Here is a 19,563-nt window from a genome sequence, read left to right on the forward strand (position 1 = left end):
TTTGAATATAAGGCAAAATAAATGCTGCTGCTTCTGTCCATCAACGCCTGAATATAAACTTGTTAGTTCACACAGTGCTCTCATAACCAGAAAAAAATTGAGTATAATCTAATCAATCTCAGAAAGAAGGATCACAGTAAATTATCAAAATCCATTACGTGTGGCTGATATTTGCCAAGGGAATAAGCATCCACATTGAGAATGACCTCAATTTCCCCCCACAGTAGAGAGGTGCAAAAACCTAGTTCCGTTGCAGAAAGAAAAGTGTGGTAATTCTTCAGGTATACATACTCTAAAGCTCTAACATTACACAGAAAATAAAACCCACATTTGTTTTAGTGCTAACAGTCAAACTTGCAGTCTAACAAAGTATGGAAGATAAAAGCAAGAAAAATCATTTCTGAGAACAGAAGAGAATCAATTGCATGTGTCTGGTCCTTTTTTTCTTTCTCATAGGAGTTTAAACCACAGTTTCTATGAAATCGTATCAGTATGGTGAAATATTATAAAGGACACAGCAATATACAAATGAAGATGGAGTGTAAGCAGATGTACCTCTATTTTTAATTCAGCTCAGCTGTCAGATCTGGTAAAACTTGAGACTTTATTTACCCAGTCACAGTTTAATTTAACATTTGTAATATTTACCAACAACATACCATGTGTTGCAATCTTTATTGTTCTGATTTACCTATTCCATAGAGTAGCCTGGCCTGGAATAACTGGTATTCAAAAAGTATATATAGATCCTGCACACCAACATTAAGGCAAAAAAAGAGGAAATGTCAAAGCTTTGCAGAACCTCAGGAAGATTTAATGGTCTCAATACCATTTGCCAATTTGAAAAACCTCGCTCCCAATAAAGAGCAATTGTGCTCATGTTACAAGTTAGTAGTTAAGTCTTTGAAAAACTACATGCAGTATTTCAACTTTAACTCAAAATACAATAAATACATTTTACAAAGATTACTGATTATCCATATCACTAATACCAGCATTTGCAGGCAAGGACGTGGGGGCAGATCACAGAATAAAACCTAGTTGGATTTTGATTATTCAAAAGATAAATGCTAATGAATGTCATCTTTCTTATGTATACAGATTATCCAGAAACAGATTTTGGGAGATATTTTTCTATTGTTTGTTTGCTAATATCACAGTTCGTTTATTCCTAGACAGATATCTTCTGTAAGAATATTTCAAGTCAGCAGTTTTCACAAATATTTCCTTTTCTTTACTCATTGTTTGTAGTTTACAACAAAAACTGTTTTGGTTTCATTTTCTTGTAGAGATATTGTGGAAATTCCTTAAAAAGCATGGTTGTTTTGTTTTCTCTTATTTTAAGCTCTACTTCTTCTATGTTTGTAATGTCAAAATTAAAATATGCAAAAACCACTAGGAACATGTATGGATGTGTGCAGATGAATACAATTAGTAAAACTAGAAGTAAAAAAAAAAAATCAATTTCAGAACTGTCAGACACTTTCACACTGATTCATGATGTAAACACCAGCTTCTGATTATTCACCAGATTTTGTGACCATATTGTCCAACAAAAATTCATCAATGTAAATGAAAATTCCTCTTTTTTTAAAGGATTAATGCTTTTTCTAAAAAAATCTGAAGTATTGCATCCTTCTAGGAGTAAAGCACTATACAAAAACAAAGGTACAATATTGTTTAGTGTATTTTGGTTAGAATAAACTATCATCAGAGCTACAGAAAAGCAGTGAGAGCACTATTTTTAATGCTATGATCAGCCCAAGATTTCATTCACTGAAGTAACTGGAAGGAACTTAACTAATCTGTATCAGCTAAGAACCAGGTCCCTTAGTGTTTTACACAAGTCCATGTTACCTTATGAGGTCAATAGGCTGAAACTTGTAAAATACTCCGTATCTTGCCCATTCTCGATACAGCAACTAAATAAAAAAACAAAAAAGAAAAAAACAGAACATTAACTTGAAACAAGTGCTTCCATCTGGTTTTACAAACATCTTCTAAGAGTTAAAAATATATATACCAAAAAAAGTAGTTTCTAATACTTCGATACAAACTTCCAAGTACATTTTTCAGACAGTTATGGAAGACTCCAACCAACCCAGCAGCGTGAGGATCGTGTACACACACCTTTCTCCACATACTTGCCTCTCCTCACCACATTTATTAGATAGTGATGTTAAATAGAAAGGCTCAAAAGGAAAAATGAAAGATGCTGCCATCTTGTGCAAATTTTTGGTAAGATGCAAGAAATAATCCTACTTGCACAGTGAAATTCTTCTATGATGTAATTTGTTTAATGTCTGGAATCACAGCAGATCAATTATCTATAACTACTGACCAGTGTTTCCATGTCCACGGTGAACTGAGGTAAGAGTTCAAAACTGCTAAACTGGTATGTAAAAACTTACTAAGATGTAACAAATGTGGCAAAACCAGCCTGCTCTCCTGTTCAGTCCCTGAGGCCACTACCCCCATTAAAGCCCATATAAAAGTCCCTTGCCTCCTCATGCTGCACATAGACACACAAGCTCACATGTTTACTGTTGGAAATGCAAATTCACCCACAGCTTAGAGACAGCGCAAAGGAGGGCACAGATCCTGCAGAAACTTCCTACAATGGGAGGAATCCAGTGTGAACAGAGTCTGGGATAAAAGGAAACATTTTGGGATCTGTGGTATGTTAACCACAATACACCCCCTTGCAATAGGCAAGGGACTCAGGATAGTCTTCCTCACTCCCTCTGTCATTGCTGGGATCTATGTGACACAACTTTATTGAACATTCAAAAAGGAAAAAAGAAACCTTTGACAGTCTTTTACAAGAAGCTGTAAAGGAAACTGGTAATTATGGTGTGAAAGATACCACACTGTTCTAGAACAAAAGCCAGCTGCTCGATTGAAATTACCATGCAATTAACAATTTGGTAAAAGAGTTAATTTGATAGCAGAACATTTTGTAACTGTGTATGCATTTATTAGTAATCCAGAAATGACATTAAAAAATTAAGCTTCCCAGAATTATATGAAGGCCGAAGGAAGCTCAGAGGAAACATCAGCAGGATCTAACAAAGGTAGGTGACTGTTCACCATATTTTCTATTCAGACAAAAATAAAAATCAGTGCCCTCTTGTGCTGAAGAATAAATTTTTCTGTGGAACCACCTGAATTGTTTGTATTCCTTTCAAAGTCCCATGCTGTGACAGGACTGTAGACAGTTTAAGACAAGATGCTCATTGAAAACTACCTCTTGAAGTACAGAGTGCATCAAAAAATAATAAACAAATAACCAGGACATGATGACAAATAAAACTAAATTAATCCCGTCACTATTTATTGATTATAAATCTGTATCATCCAATAAGACAGGTGTCTAGCCTTTTACGCCTATTTTTGAAAAAGAAGTGGTGGGGGCCCAGAAAAAAGCAGCATATGAGAGGTGCAGTTGGCTTCTTTAAAATAAGGCACCATGTCATTTCTGGTAAAATTGGAGTTATGATGTAACTGTGTTTCAAAAATGAGCTTCTGTATGGAACACCTGCTGTCTCCAAGAGATGACCCCGTCCTTCAGTTCCTCCCTTGCTGTGAGCACTAACTGACAGTCCCTTGCCTGTCTCATGGGAATTGTAGTTAATGTGATCTGTAGTCTGAGCCAGGTCATAACTGCTCACTTGGTATCTATTTAGTTCTTTCACATAGCATCCACAGAAGGAAAGGCATTATAAACTGTAATTGCTGAGTTAATGCCTTGGAGACTTCTATTCTTCTGTAAACTTTGGCTGGGATTGAGCAGTAAGTTCTAAAGCTGCTGAGGAGGAAGACACAAACCAAGAAACACATGCACATGGATACACAACCAGGTACACACAGAGGATATTCTGCAGAGAAGTTAAATTAAATATTTGTTTACTTTTTTCTTTAATAGAAAAAAACCCTCCAAAGATAGTCAAAATCAGTCATTTTAAAACAGCAAGATACATGTAATATGTGGAACTCATCAGCTTAGCTGCAGACTAGATTGCAAACTGTTCAGTTCTATCTGCAAAATAGATGTTTATTCAGCATGGCGCTTTTTTCCCAGTAATAGATTATTGCACAATAGAGTTATGCAAGTATACAAGAGCCAGAGAGGATGTTACTAACCAAGTACATATACCTTTTGCAATTATCAGTCGTTGCATCTGTCAGATGGTCCATTTTGAGAGCTAGCAACACACTACAGCACCTTATGAAGTTAACAGCACAATTTAAGTAAGTGTGGAGACATTTCAGATACTGTAACTGCAGAGCTATCTTGACATATTTTGAGCTTTTCCAATCACATTTTTTGACTGTTTATAATGCCTGTCCTTCTGCAGATGCTATGTGAAAGAACTAAATAGATATCAAGTGAGCAATTAAGACCTGGATCCTGCAATCATGCGCCCAACAACGGAATACGGAAACTGGCTTGCAACCATTTAAGTGAACAAAGCTATGCCATTGCATACTCATTAAAGATACAGCATAAAGTATTTTCTGTTCACAGATCAGGGACTAAGCCTTACACTGCTGAAGCAATTGGGAATTCGGCAATGAGATTCAAGGAGTATGGAGTCTTGGCTTTTAGAATATTGCTCTTTCAGAGCACAGTCTTGCAAAATGCTTTGCACTTGTGGAAATAAATGATGAGACTAGGTTTGATTTGCTTTGGCTTCAACAGGAGTTGAAGAGGATTGCCCTGGCTACCATATTGATATTTTTATATGAATACTTGCACTTACCTATTCAAAATCACCTCTTGCCATTACCCTACAGCATTACCTACAGTTATATTTATTTCCATAAATAATCATACCACTAAATGCATTCACTGAAATACACAGACCAAGAAAGTTAAAGCTATTAAATTTTTAGAACTACTTAAAATCTGTTTTGAATATAGTTACAGAACGGAATTTGAAGAGCAAAAAGAAAGGTCTTTCTAAAATTGCAGTCAGTTCAGGAACAGGTTGCTATGGCATTATGGCAGACTACAGAATCACACTGCTTAGTCTGACACCAAAGCACTGAAGGTGAGTCTACGGTATGAATATTTTCCATTCACGTGTGTTGCCCACACTAAAGCTTAGTCTCAACACCGCAATTTTACAAGATTAAGCTTAATCTGAAAGCTGGAACATGCCTGCTTTCCTGATATTTATTGAATCGAAAGGAATTGTAGGAAGAGTTTTGTAATATAATTCATTGTATTTTAGCAGCTTCATTTAAAAGCAGTAATTTCTGTATGCTTACACTAATACTCTCCAATCTGCTTCTAATATTCTAAACATTTTGTTGTTGCATATGACAACAGTGTATTTACCAGATAAGTAACAAAGCCCTTACGTATTTCTCAATGTGAAACGTTATTGCTAGCTATGAAGGGTTACACGTTGCCAGTGGGCTAGAAGCTTAAAAAAGACCAAGTCAGTGTTTATACTCATGGCGAGTTATTACCATGCTGCTGTGCAATAATTTTCTTAAAAAGATTTTTGTCAAGAGCAGAAATCACACTAAAACAGGGAAATTCCTTTACTCCCGTCAACAATCTTAGGAAACGAGTGGGTTTCACTGACCGCAGATTTCTAATCTCATAAGATATGACAAAAGTATTGTTTTGAAGTGCATTTTCTCCAAGAAAAACCTGAAGAGGGTTAATAAGGATTAACCTTTTATGTTATGAACTGGTACATAAACCTTAATTGCTTGTGCTGCCTTATTGGCGTAAGTAGCCCAGGCAGGCTCAGTTCATTATTCTTTGGGCTTATACAATAGACAATTGAAATGGAAGATACAGATAAGTTAAAATGGACAAAATAAAAAGGGGCAGAGAAAAATAAAATTGAAAAATGCCCCCCTTTCCTTTAAACCTGATAGGGGCTTTTCAGGAAATTAAACACTGAGACTATTAGATTCAGATAGAAAACAGATGATGTTATGCATAGAAATACTACAGCAGATTCAATGGCTCGGCAGCAGAGACATATGTGAATAATCAATGAAGTATTTCTGGAAAGAACCTTTTATGTTTTTAATACTTAACACTTCATAACTGAGCCTAATAGGCAGAATAAAAAGAAGGCAGCACACAATGCAACTAGTAGGGTGAATATTTTTCCAGACACTCGTCCTTTTAGACCCTCTTCCCCCCTTTTGCACAGTACCCAGTCTTTCTCCATTGACTAATGTTCATTTACCTTTCTTCTCTAAAAATTTTGCTATCTTATATGTCAGTAAACTATGTAGCTATCAGAGTCCATTACTCTATCACTATTATCACTTACTCAGAGAAATTCTGCAAGTGCAGAGTAAACAATTTCTTCATGAACAAAAATTTCAAAATAACAGACATAAATATACAAGCTTCTTTACAGTTTGTTTTCCAACTTCGTCTCTTTCGCTTACCAAGGTTCATATCCGAAATGAAATTGTATACAGCACATGAAGACATCTAGTGGCTGAACGTGAACACTATTTACCAAAAACTACAAAGAACATTATGTTTTCAAATGTTTACTAACCCAGCACTGGAAAACTCAAATTTATTCGCATGACCTGTGAACTCAGTCTTCATTTCAAATGTTCAAATAATCATCATTTGTGGCAATTATACTCTTGAGAACTACACTGTGTTTTGCCACATCAATAGCGTTTTCCTACCTCTTCTTCAAGCAACAGATGGCATACCAACATGTAATACCACAGAGTTAAAAACAATTGTGAAATGATTTACAAGTCACCAAGAATATATGCAATTTAATTTCTAGTATAGTAAATATTTTAGGCATCCATACATTCTCTTTTTCTTCATTCTTCCCTCCCCCGCTTTCTCTCCCCACAATTTTCCCTCTTCATTTCCTGTCCTATTGTTTGTGTATCAAGGAAAAGAAAAAGAGCAAACATTACAGAACAATATGGACTGGATCTTAATGGATTACAGTAATTAAATGGTTTTGCTCATTTAATACACATGTAAGCATAAGTATTAAAACCAGTCTCAGTTCACATAGTCTTTGATTATGCATCAATTACTCTTGTGCAGACGGTGAGTGATATATTTTCAAAAGTCATTTGATACATAGAAACTTTTTATTTACAAAATAATTGGAAGCAGATTTTTAGAAATTGCATGTAATTTAATTGAATGCACAATCAAATGAAAAATACAACTACTTTTTATTCTAGTAACCATTGTTCTATACTACCATCTGGTTAAGGAAAGAAAATAATCATATAAGTTATTTAACAACTTTTGCTTCCTGACAGGTTGAAAAATCTTGTCTGTGCATGCGAAGGGAAAATTTAAGCATTTCAAGATGTAAATATCAAATTAAATTCACTGAAAATCTTCATAAGAAGACTTTATTAAAAGTCTCGTGAAAAATTTTATATATGCAGAAATAGAGGAAAACAAGTAATTCAAAAAATAGATGCATTTGTAAAAACATTTACTTGATTGAAAATTATCTAATGATTTATGATAGCATTTAGGACACAAATTCACATTTATCACATTAAATCTAATATGACATTAATTTTGCAATGTATTTTACCTTTCTTTCATTCATGTCATTATTTTGGCCTTCATATTCACCCTAGAGAAAAAAACAATAACTGATGTAAAAACAGGTAAAATTCAATAACAGATTGATTGGTTGTTCCTACATCGTTGATTTTACTTTTAGGTCACGATTTGAAATATACTTATGTAAGAATTTTCATACTAGAATCACATATTTAGAACATATTTTCATTGTCACAGACAATAAACATGTGCCCTATTTGGCAATACCATCAGAGAACTAGGTTTTTAATACTAGATACGTACATCGTGAAGTGGGTATGCTGCATCATAAACATTGTTTGCTATTAATGTGCTAATACCTAAAAAAAGAGAAAAATTAAGATGGTCAACACCTAGGCACAGTTAAACAGAGAAAATCATTACAGATTTCATTTCCTGACATTGCAAAGGGGACTGAGCTGTATTGCTGAAAATATTCAAAATTGCGTTAAGATTAGAATACACCAACCTAGAACTACCTGGCTACGGAACACATTTTCTGAGAAAGGCTCATTTCCATATAGTGCTTTTTCTTGACTGAACTAGTATGTACAAAGACTGTTTTGAGCACTTTCTCATCCTGGTAGCAAAGAGGCATGTGACTGAGGAGGAAGGCATCGGGGAAGTCCTCCTTGAAGCCTGACGGTGATCAGAACCATGGACCCACACTGACACACACAAACAACAACAAAAAAACACTTTCAAGGAAGTTTGTGACTGAAAAAACCCTTGCTCTCTACTGACTACTATTAGAACAGGTTTCATTTTTGCTGAACCGAGTGCTGGGTTTTCTACCCTTTCTCATACCAGTACATAAAGCATCCTTCTGAGTTTGAAACAATGCTTCTTTGTTTGCAGGAATTAAATCAGTTCATGCTCACCAAATTCAAGGTCATGCTGCAAAGCTGGATGCACCAGGACAAAACCTACTGAGTCCTAAAAATTGGCATATAGGTACTGGTGAAAGGTACAGGAAAATACAGGGACGTGGCACTACCACAGTGACCAAATGCCACAGGGGTTTCAGCTGCTGAATCCCCAATTGACTGCAGCACCTATAGACACACACAAGACCACTACTGGCTCTCAAGACCTGGTACTCTGTACCAGCCCCACTATTTTGTGAGATGCCTCAGAAAATTTGCCACCATTTTGGGTCTCCCCTGGCATCCCAGCCTGGCTGCAAGGGAAGGCTTTCTGCCGCCTGACTGGCCAGGGCTGGCTAGCAACTAGGGAACCACCAACCAGACAAGAACTGTCACAGCTTCAAGGAGAGGAGACCCACCAGGTGCAGCCAAGACACCACACCATCGAAACCTGCGTGCACCAAGGTGACTGGTGGAAGAGCGACGAGTACAAAACGATTGGTGCAAACTGACCACAGCAGATTGACTCAGACGGATATAAAAGGACCATCTGAGAGACTGTGGGGGTGCACCCACCACCGACTGCTGAGGACCATCAACGAAGGACCCACGGGATGCCGCGGGATCCAGGGTGGTGACTATCGCTCTTTCCTTTCCCAGGGCTAGCCTATCTCTCTCTCTCTCTCTCTCCTCTCTTTCCTCTTTGTTTCTTTCCTTCCTTCTTCCCCTTCTTCATGCCCTTTTTTGTTAGACCATTACTTCTAGAGTCGTAGTAAATAAACTCATGAGGTTGGTTGGTTACCGTTATCGTGCCTTGGTTGTGCTTTATCCAAGCTCAAGGATCGCAAATCTATTTTATTTTCCGTCGGGGTTCAGGAGGGAGTACTCTATCTGCAGGTGGGTAGAGCACCTCATGGTGTTCTGTGGGCAGGCTCCGCAAGGAGCTGACAGCATTTTGGTTTACAGGCAGGCTCCACGAGGAGCTGACGGCATTTTTTGATTTCCAAGTTAATGTTGTATGACTGTGTGTAAATGAGATGTACAAACAAGTACAAAGCAAGTGCAGAGTTCTGATCTGTGATTCTGCTCTCCCGCGAGGGAAGCAGCCGGAGACTAACCAAGCGCATGCAAGCAGTGAATGTTGATCTCTTAAATAATTATCACCTCATTGTTCTAAATATCGCAACCCAACATACTCTCATAGCCATTCTTGTCTTCAGTCTCTGCAAGTACAAAAAATTGTTCCATAACATGACAATTAAAGTTAAGATTAGTGGTTTATTCCAGACCTCTTTGCTTTCAATGTTCAGTAAAAAGTAATCAGTTAGCTTGTCTTTAAGGATGAAAAAAATTCCATAGCCAAATTACACAACTATCTTTCTGCGATGTTTGGGAAAAACCCTCTGGTCAGACATGCTAGATAGGCATTACCAGTAAATTTCTTCCTAGGTACAAACAAAAATACCCTTACCGCTACAAGCATTAATAGAACCAGGAAATCTTCATATTTGGATCATGCTAAGTCCTCTACTGAAAGCATTCTGTATTTGGAAATTTCACACTGGTTTAGAGTTATGCTAGAAGAAAATATGCCTTCTTTGCATAATGTCACAGAAGTGGAATTAGATTCAGCCTTACACAGATGTAAAAATCAAGAAGCAAATGTGTTTGAAGTGTTGTTTTCCTCCTATTATATTATAAGGCATATGTTTATGAAAACCAAAGACTGCTATAAGTACTTCCAACATCACTGCCCTACCTCTTGTGCAAAATAAGTAATGGAATCTTAAAAAAAAAAAAAAAAAAGGATGCTTAAAGAAATCTTTTTAATGACTTATGATGAGTGACCTTAAGACCAGTGAGAAGAGAAAACCTTAGTGACATATGAAGCACAGGACTTTTGGGGGAGGATCTCAGAAGACCAAAACAACTAGAATTTAGGTCAAGCGTGATGCATAATCATGTTTTGGCTATGGGCCAGAAAGATGAGAAGGACAGGAAGGTTAAAATATTTGCTTCATGTCAAAGAGGATCTTGAGCTCACCTGAACCTCAGGATCGGCCTGTATTTTCACCTTCGAGTAAATAAAAAAAAGCCTGAAAAATCACTACTAGTGCTTTCATCTCTAATGATGGCTTTTATTATGCTATAAACCAGCACAAGCTATTAAAATAGAGAAAACTTTAAGTAGGAGGCAAAAAAACCCACCCATTGGTAAAGCGCTCATTCCCCTCCTGCTGTATCCTTGTAGGACAGAGTGCTTGTTCCAAGCTTTCTCTCAGCCCAACAACTTACAAAGAGTTTCAGCAGGTTCTACACAGTCTCTCTGGATCCCTTGGGAAAGTGGCACCTCTGGGGGCTGACACTTATGTCAACAGGCTTAGTGTACCTGTTGAACTTCAGGCTTCTTGCTTTACATACCTTACACTGCCTTGTCTCTAAAATCCTGCACTCTAGAGACATCTACTTGCACAAGCTCCACAGCTCCCAGCGAAAGCATGGTCTCCCCAGTCACCAGGAGGACTCCCTGGATGCCAGCTGGAACAATCCAGTAAAAGAAGGTAGCATTCCTCTCTACTGCCCCACCAGAGGTGTTGAGCAGATCAAAATATAGAACAATACAGACCAAACAGTGAACAAAACAGACACCAGCTGAATGATGTTTTAGAAATGAAGAATGTCTGACTTTTTCTCAACCATCTTTTCGTTTTTTTAAAGGAAACAGTGTAATAATCATAAATTTAAATGTTTGCTCTGGGCAATGCCAAGTATTTTTGATTGAAAACAAGAACGTGTTTGGGTTTTTTCATACAATTTGCAAAAAATTATATATCTATTTCAGAGAAATCTAAATTAATCTGTTTTCCACTCCAGCTGCTGTACCAAAGAAATTTGTTACTGCAGCTTTACTGCACAAAGTCACCCCAAGACTATACACAGGAATCTGTTGCTACAGTATCTTCAGAACAGTCATAGTTAAGCCATACATTTCACTATGCACTTCATGGACATAATTTTTAAAGCTGCAGTGATAAAAACAACCTGGAAAGATGTATTATTCTTTGAAATGGCACGAAAAATCTGCTCCTGGAAGAAATAATACAATATATTGTAGCTGACATCTGAATTTTCAAAAGCAGATCGTATAATAATCAAATCCAATTTTACAGCTACTCATGAAATGCAAGTTATGTGCCAGATCCTGCACCTGTAGAAATGAATAGCAAGCTCCCATTACCATGTCCTATACAAACTATGGACCAGAAAGTCCAATTTTATTCCTCAGAAAAAACATTTGTTTTAATCTCTATTTTTTTGTGGAAATGTACCAGCATACTTCTGTGTTCTGATAGAAAAATAAATATTCTGTGAGATACCTAAACAATTTCTTCTAAACAGTATATATAATTGTCTTCCCTCCTTCTTACCCATGCTGTTTCTGGCCTTTGTAGATGTGCGTTTCAATATTTCACGTACCTGTGGAAAAGGACAGTGATATAACACACAAATTGTCTTTTAGCATTATTGTCAGCAATAAAACAAAACTCTAAAATAAGAGGCTTCTGTAAATTACATTTGCATGTACATTTAATTCATATGTTTCACTCATATATAAATGAATGTCTTAGGGCCACTGTTTAACACTTAATGCTGTGGCAACTCTAACTCCATGATATTTGAAAAGTCATGGTGGTCAGGCAATGACCCTGGTGACTGGAAGAAGGGAAACATTGTGCTCATTTTTCAGAAGGGTAGAAAGGAGGACCCTGGGAACTACAGACCTGTCAGACCCACCTTTATGCCTGGGAATATCATGGAACAGATCCTCCTAGAAGCTAGGCTAAAGCACGTGAAGGACAGAGAGGTGATTCGAGCCAGCCAGCGTGGCTTCACCAAGGGCAAGTCCTGCCTGACCAACCTAGTGGCTTTCTATGATGGAGCGACTGCATCAGTGGACAAGGGAAAAGCAACAGATGTCATCTGTTTGGAATTCTGTAAAGCCTTTGACATGGTACCCCACAACATCCTTCTCTCTAAATTGGGGACATACAGATTTGATGGGTGGACTGTTCGGTGGATAAGGAATTGGTTGAATGGTCACATCCAGAGGGTAGTGGTCAGTGGCTCGATGTCCAAATGGAGATCGGTAACAAGGGGTGTCCCTCAGGGATCCATACTGGGACAAGTACTGTTTAATATTTTCACCAATGACATAGATCATGAGATCGAGTGCACCCTCAGGAAGATTGCAGATGACACCAAGTCGAGTGGTGCAGCTGACACACCAGAAGGATGGCATGCCATACAGAGGGACCTGGACAAGCTGGAGAGGTGGGCCTGTGTGAACGTCATGAGGTTAAGCAAGGCCAAATGCAAGGTCCTGCACATGAGCCAGGGCTATCCTTGATATCAATACAGGCTGGGGGATGAAGGGATCAAGAGCAGCCCTGCAGAGAAGGACTTAGGGGTACTGGTGGATGAAAAGCTGGGCATGAGCTGACAATGTGTGCTCACAGCCCAGAAGGCCAACCGTATCCTGGGCTGCACCAAGAGAAGCGTGGTCAGCAGATGGAGGCAAGTGATTCTGCCCCTGTGCTCTGGTGAGACCCCACCTGGAGTACTGCATCCAGCTCTCAAGCCCTCTGCACAAGAAGGACATGGAGTGGGTCCAGAGGAGGACCACAAAAATGATCCGAGGGCTGGAACACCTCTCCTGTGAGGAAAGGCTGAGAGAGCTGGGGCTGTTCAGCCTGGAGAAGAGCAGGCTGTGGGGAGACCTTATTGCAGCCTTCCGGTACCTGAAGGGGACCTATAGGAAAGATGGGGACAATCTTTTTCTCAAGGCCTGTTGTGATAGGACAAGGAGTAATGGTTTCAAACTAAGGAAGGGTAGATTTAGACTGGATATAAGGAAGACATTTTTTCCAGTGAGGGTGGTGAAACACTGGAACGGGTTGCCAAGAGAGGTACTGGAGGCTCCATCCATGGAAACATTCAAGATAAGTTGGCTGGGGTTCTGAGCAACCTGGTCTAGTTAAAGACATCCCTTCTTACTGCACAGGGGGTGGGTTAGATGTCCTCTAATGGTTCTTTCCAACCCAAAGCATTCTATGATTCTATGAAATTACATATCCTAACATTTCTAGGCTAAGTCCTGCTGCGCCACATCCTTATAGAACTACAGGAAGTATAAGGACCTCAGATAAAATGAAAGTTTCCACTAAAGAAAATCATCACAAAAACTGACTTTGTAAAAAATTTCAGCTTTCACATTTGGAAGTATAAGTGCAAGATGCATATAAAGTGATGACTAAGTATGCTGTATCTGTGAAACCCAAGTGTGTATAGATGAACATAACATGTTAGGGAGGAGTTGGCATTGCATACATAAAGAGAAATCTTGCCTCACCAACCTGCTGGAGACCTAGCAGGATCTCAGGAACATTATACAAGGTTTCTCACCAAAGACTGTTGGAGGTAGGAAGTTACTATAGGATTGTAGAGGAGGTCCTTTTAGGGAAAAAAATCTAGTCAAAGATTCGGAAGCAGGGCTTAATCAGCTTTGAATAATAGAGGAGTCAGTAGCAGTGTTTCCTGACATAGCATCTCCTACTCCTGGACCACTGGGCAGCTCCAGAAGGGTATTTCTTACACACTTATGACTGTTTAGTGTTTTGCAGGCACAGAGCTATGCACAAACTGATGAAATGAGCAAAGTAGTCACCAACACTCACTATTAAAGCAAATCCCCTTCAGTACAAGAAGTCAATGATATGCCACTTTCATTTACTTACTATTCGGCTGCGGGTAGCATTGTCAAAAAAGGTGTCTTTGTCTTTAATGTTATACCTGAAATAGTGAGAGGAAAAAAAAAAAAATCAATTATCTTTTCAGACGTGGTAGTAATGAGTAAGACAATATGAAAGAGTCTGATTTAGAATGCATTTAGAAACCACAGCAATTAAGAACCGATGTTTAAAGGAAATATAGACAAAATAGTACAGCATAATAGACTGTGCTATTTAAGACCTAGTTATTCAGAGTTCTACCTGGTTTGCAATGATGGTGGGAATAAAAATGCAAAAATATTAACTAACATAAAATACCATTTGGGTAAGGAGAACTCGTCTACTGTTTGGACAACATGACCTTCTAATCTTTTCCTTATAACATACCTTCAACACGATAACGTTCTGAGGTTATGTTATTAGGTTTCAAATAGCCTAATGCAGATGCCACTACTCTTTTCCAGCCGACTAACCAGTCAACATTTCATTTGCTTTCAAAGAGCCATTCCACTGGAATTATGCATTCCCCAAAACCTTAAAATCATCATATGTGAAATTACCCTTCCCAATTTACTCATCTCAATCAATTTGGCTTGTATTAATTAAAATTGTCAAACAGGACAATAAATGATATGGTAGATCATTATATTTATTACTGAATTTTATTTGTCAGACATAAATACAAAAAGACACCCATGAGAAAAAAGGAATGTTTGATGTCAAACTGGGCCCAGAAGTATTATTCTGAGTGAAAGGGCAGGTGTCAAGAATTCCTTATCTGCATATTATTAGCCAAGTTTTAATGACTATAATAAATCTATCAAGAGGAAAAATATTATCGGATTTCTACTAGCTCTTTCTTTTTTCAAAACAAGCAGTAATACCTTTAACCAAATAATCAGGAATGTAGTGCTAGGATTTTTACAGTTCAAGCTAAAAACACAGATAGATTATTTGTTGCACTGCTGCCAGTGCCTTATCCAGCAGAAAGAAGTAGAAGACTGGCAGAAAGTCTCTGTAACTTAGATTCCTGTTAATCCACTGAAACTGAACTCGGTACCAATACATATTCATTTACTTTGGATCCTTTTACTTGTCTTCAATAAATTTACTTTTATGCAGACATCTGTTTTCATCGCTTGGAAATATTATCCAGGAATAATCTGACAACTTTGATATTACCTCAGGATTTCCAGAAATACTCAATGAATTTCTGAATTTTGATTGAAATACTGGTAGAAAAAATGACAACACTAAAATGGTAAGTTATAGCTTTCTTCGTTGCTCATCACAATTTAAAGTACTCACAAATACATTTTCTCTCTGGAAAATGGGTAAGACAGGCTTTTCATATTGGTGTTTTCTTGTTGTGGCACCTGGGGTTGCAGAGGTTCAGTCAATTTGCACCACATTTCATTTAACTTTTTAAGTATTCCCCCTTCTTCTGTGATTTCGTACATCTGAGTAAATAAAATATTGTGCATTAGCATGTCACTTCCAAAAATCCACTAAAATAAAAAAAAGACAGAATTTGCTATACATGTGTTTAAATCTGTAACTAAAATAAACACCTTCTCTGAAGATATATTCCCATTTAACAGCAAGCACCTGAATCCATAAGGCTTTCAGTTCAAAAAAGAAGTTCTTGTTTTTCACAAGCTTTCTTGAGAAGAACCCTCAGTGCAGAATTGTTAACACAAGAAACTTCCTTACTAACCTATCTAGGAGCTGCAGGGAGATGACAGAAAAGCAGAGTAATTATTTTGATTTTGTAACGGGGAGTAGAGGGAGCAGACAAAGCAGGAAGGACTTTTACCTGCTGCCAATTCTACCACCCCAGCAGAATAAACTATTGTTGGGTAATAATTGCTAGTATGGTCTGACAGCACGTGTACACACGCCATTAGAAGCAAGGATGCCATGCTTATGGCTATGTGGCAGTTTTAAGCGCAATGACCTAGCTTTTACTGATTCAGATTGATGTGAAGTGCTAGGGAGATTCCCAGAGACACAAAGGTAATTTTTCCTGAAACACAGGCAACCTTACCAAACATGAGTTTATGTCCTCCTCATAGGGCATTCCTTCCAGCCCTTTCACCAGCTTTGTTGACCTCCTCTGGATGCATTCTGGTACCTGGACATCGTTCTTAAATCGTGGGGTCTAGAACTGCACACAGTACTCAAGGTGAGGCTGCACCAACACTAAATACAGTGAGATAATCACCTCTTTTGACCCGCTGGTTCTGCTGTGTTTGATGCACTCCGGGGTGCGGTTTGCCCGCTGGACTGTCAGGGCCCACTACTGGCTCTTATGGAGCTGCAGCCCACCAGCACCCCCAGGGGCCTCTCAGCAGGACTGCTTTCCAGCAATTCCAACCCCTCTCCCAATTTATACTTGTGACCAGTTACTCATTCCAGGTGCAGAATCCAGCATTTGTTCTTGTTGAATTTCATGCTATTGATTATTGCCTGATGGTCCAATCTATACAGATACCTCAGCAAGGCCTCTTGTCCCATAAAAGAGTCAACAGCACCTAGTATCATCAGCAAGCTTGCTAATGGTGAACTCAACTCCTACATCTAGATCATCGATGAATATTTTCAACAGAACTGGCCATAGAATTGAGCCCTGAGGAACCCTGCTGCCCGCCTGGGTCACCAGCCAAAAGTAGCCCCATTCACTACAACCCTTTGAGTCATGCTGTTCAATTAGCTCTTCACCCAGCACACTGTGTACCGGCTCATGTCAGTTGGACAACTTGTCCAGAAAGACACTCTCAGGGACGCTATCAAAAGCTTTACTAAAATCCAGAAAATATCACATCCCCCATCTTCCCATCATCAACTAGGCAGGTAACCGCATTGTAGAAGGATATAAAATTAGTTAGGCAAGACTTTCCCTTCGTGAAACCATGTTGACTGTGCCTGATGATTGCATTGTCCTTTAAATGCCTTTCAGTTGCACCTGGTATGGTCTTCTTCATAATTTTTCCAGGTACTGAGGTCAGACTAACAGGTCACTAGTTCTGTGGGTCTGTCCTCTCACCCTTCTTGTAAATTGTAATAACATTGGCTAACTTCCAGTCAGCAGGGATCTCCCCAGACTCCCAAGATCTTTGGTAGATGATTGAAAGGAGTCCTGCTGTAACATCCACTAATTCCTTCAGTACTCTGGGATGTATCACATGAGGCCCCATGAACTTATGAACATTCAGCTGATAGAGATAGTCCCTTACAAATTCAGTGTCTGCAAATGGAAAGTCACTCTTCCTGCAGTTGTGGTCCTCTGAGTAAGAGGACCAGGCAGCCCAAGGTCTATAATTAATACTAAAGACTGAGGCAACAAAAGCATTGAAAACATCCAACTTCTCGTCAGGCCTATTTGTCAGGTGATCCTCTGCAACAAGTATTGGTTCAATATTTTTCTTAAACCTCCTCTTCCTATTAACATAATTTAAAAAGCCTTTTTGTTGTCTGACACAACATTGGCCAGTTTCAACTCTAGCTGACCTTTGGCTTTTCATGTTTTCTCCCTGAATATGTGAACCATAGCCTGTAATCTTCCTGCAAAGTCTGACCTTGCTTCCAGAGATGATAGAATTTCTTTTTCTTCTTCAGCTTCATGAGGAATTCCCTGTTCAATCAGCTGGTCTTCTTCCCTGCTGCCTTGACTTACAACAGCGCTGGAATTGCCTGCTCCTGTGCTTTTAAAAGGTGGTTCTTAAAAACTGACCAGCACTCATGGACCCCTAAGCCCTCAAAAGCAGATTCCCAGGGGACACTGTTAACTAGCCCCCTGAATAGGTTAAAGTTTGCTTTCTTGAAACCTAGAGTAACAACTCTGCTGACCTTTCTTCTCATTACACTGAAAATGTTAAACTCAACCGTTTCATGATCACTATGGTCAAGACAGTCACCTACCATCACATCTCCCATGAGTCCTTCTCTATTCACAAATAGAAAGTCTAGGAGGGCATCTTTCCTAGATGGCTCACTGAGTACTTCTGACAAGATATTATCTTCAACACACTTCAGGAATTACTCAGACTTGCTTGTCACATCAGTATGGTATTCCCAGTTAATGTCTGGGAAGTTGAAATCTCCCATAAGGACAAAGGCTACCAATCTAGAAATTTCTCCTAAATTTCTACAGAATTATTCATCAGCGCTATCATCCTGGCTGGGCAATCAATAGTAGACAGCCACAATGACATCTGCTTTGTTTTCCATCCCCTAATCCTCACCCAGAGGCTCTCAACCACATCATTCCTAACTGTAAGGGTTGTACAGTCAAACTTCTCCCTTACACACAGTACATCTCCTCCACCTTGCTTGCCCTGCCTATCCCTCCCGAACACCTCCAGCCCTGCATCCCAGCTTTCCAGTCATGGGACTCCTTCCACCAAGTCTCCCTAAGACCAGAGACAGCATATCTCTGGAAATAGACCAACGCTTCCAGTTGGTCCTGTTTGTTTCTCCTACTCACATTTAAGTGTAGCCCATTCTTACTCATCAAAAGTAACTCTATGGTCATATTCAGAAGTATATATACAGTTAAAACTGCTCAGAAAGGACCTTTTCCCAGTATGTCACTTGTCCTGAAAAATGATTTAAGACTAAGCATTTGAATAAAATTTTTTTGCAACCACTTCGTAGTGTTGAGAGGAGAATAAATACTTTTCACTGAAAATGCTTTGTTTATAGTTTCATTGGATGTTTAAATAAATGAAAATAGCATCACAGAAAATACCTAAAGTGCCTCGAAAACAACTTTTTGTCTCTCTAAACAAAACCAGAATTTTCTTTTTACTGGCTACTGGCTGAATTTTTTTGGTTTGTATTCTGAAATCCTCAAAATACAAGATTTCGGTTTTTCAAAGCGCATTTTTGTGTCCTTCACAGGAAAATCCTCTTCCAACTGCCTTTAGCTGCAAAAAACTTAAGACACAAACATAATTTTCCTGTCATGCTTGCTTTCTGGTAGTGCACTGGTAATGCTCTATTTCTGCTGTTGAGATAATAGAAAAATAATGTAGTCAACAGGAGTTGTCAGCAACCTGCTCCTTAAAAATATCATATCACTTTTAAGATATACAAAACATCTTGTCACCGTAGGGTGAATTTTCAGGAAAATTGAGATCTGATTTCCTTGTTGGCAGACATGTTTCATTTTGTCTTCTTTTACACATCAAAACAAATTACAGGTATGAACTTGAATACTGTTTTCATAACCGCCTAATCAATGACTACATGTCCATTTGATCTTTGAACATTTGTCCTACTATTCAATAAATGTTGGTTATATGGCAATCTCATTCAACAT

The 19,563-nt window shown here is 38.5% G+C and overlaps 1 protein-coding gene across 1 annotated transcript in view; it reads right to left on the reverse strand.

The window, feature by feature from the left end:
- The window catches only part of ANO2 (anoctamin 2), a 187,924-nt gene that overhangs the window by 130,293 nt on the left and 38,068 nt on the right, over window positions 1–19,563 (reverse strand). Inside the window, exons 5-10 of the mRNA XM_075418515.1 lie at window positions 15,549–15,700; window positions 14,247–14,301; window positions 11,880–11,928; window positions 7,850–7,905; window positions 7,575–7,616; window positions 1,858–1,922 (exon numbers count right to left, since the gene is read on the reverse strand). Coding sequence (XP_075274630.1) covers window positions 1,858–1,922; window positions 7,575–7,616; window positions 7,850–7,905; window positions 11,880–11,928; window positions 14,247–14,301; window positions 15,549–15,700 — 419 coding nt within the window. The remainder of the gene's footprint in view (window positions 1–1,857; window positions 1,923–7,574; window positions 7,617–7,849; window positions 7,906–11,879; window positions 11,929–14,246; window positions 14,302–15,548; window positions 15,701–19,563) is intronic.

Source organism: Opisthocomus hoazin, chromosome 1 (assembly GCF_030867145.1).
Source record: "Opisthocomus hoazin isolate bOpiHoa1 chromosome 1, bOpiHoa1.hap1, whole genome shotgun sequence".
NCBI classification, from domain to species: domain Eukaryota; kingdom Metazoa; phylum Chordata; class Aves; order Opisthocomiformes; family Opisthocomidae; genus Opisthocomus; species Opisthocomus hoazin.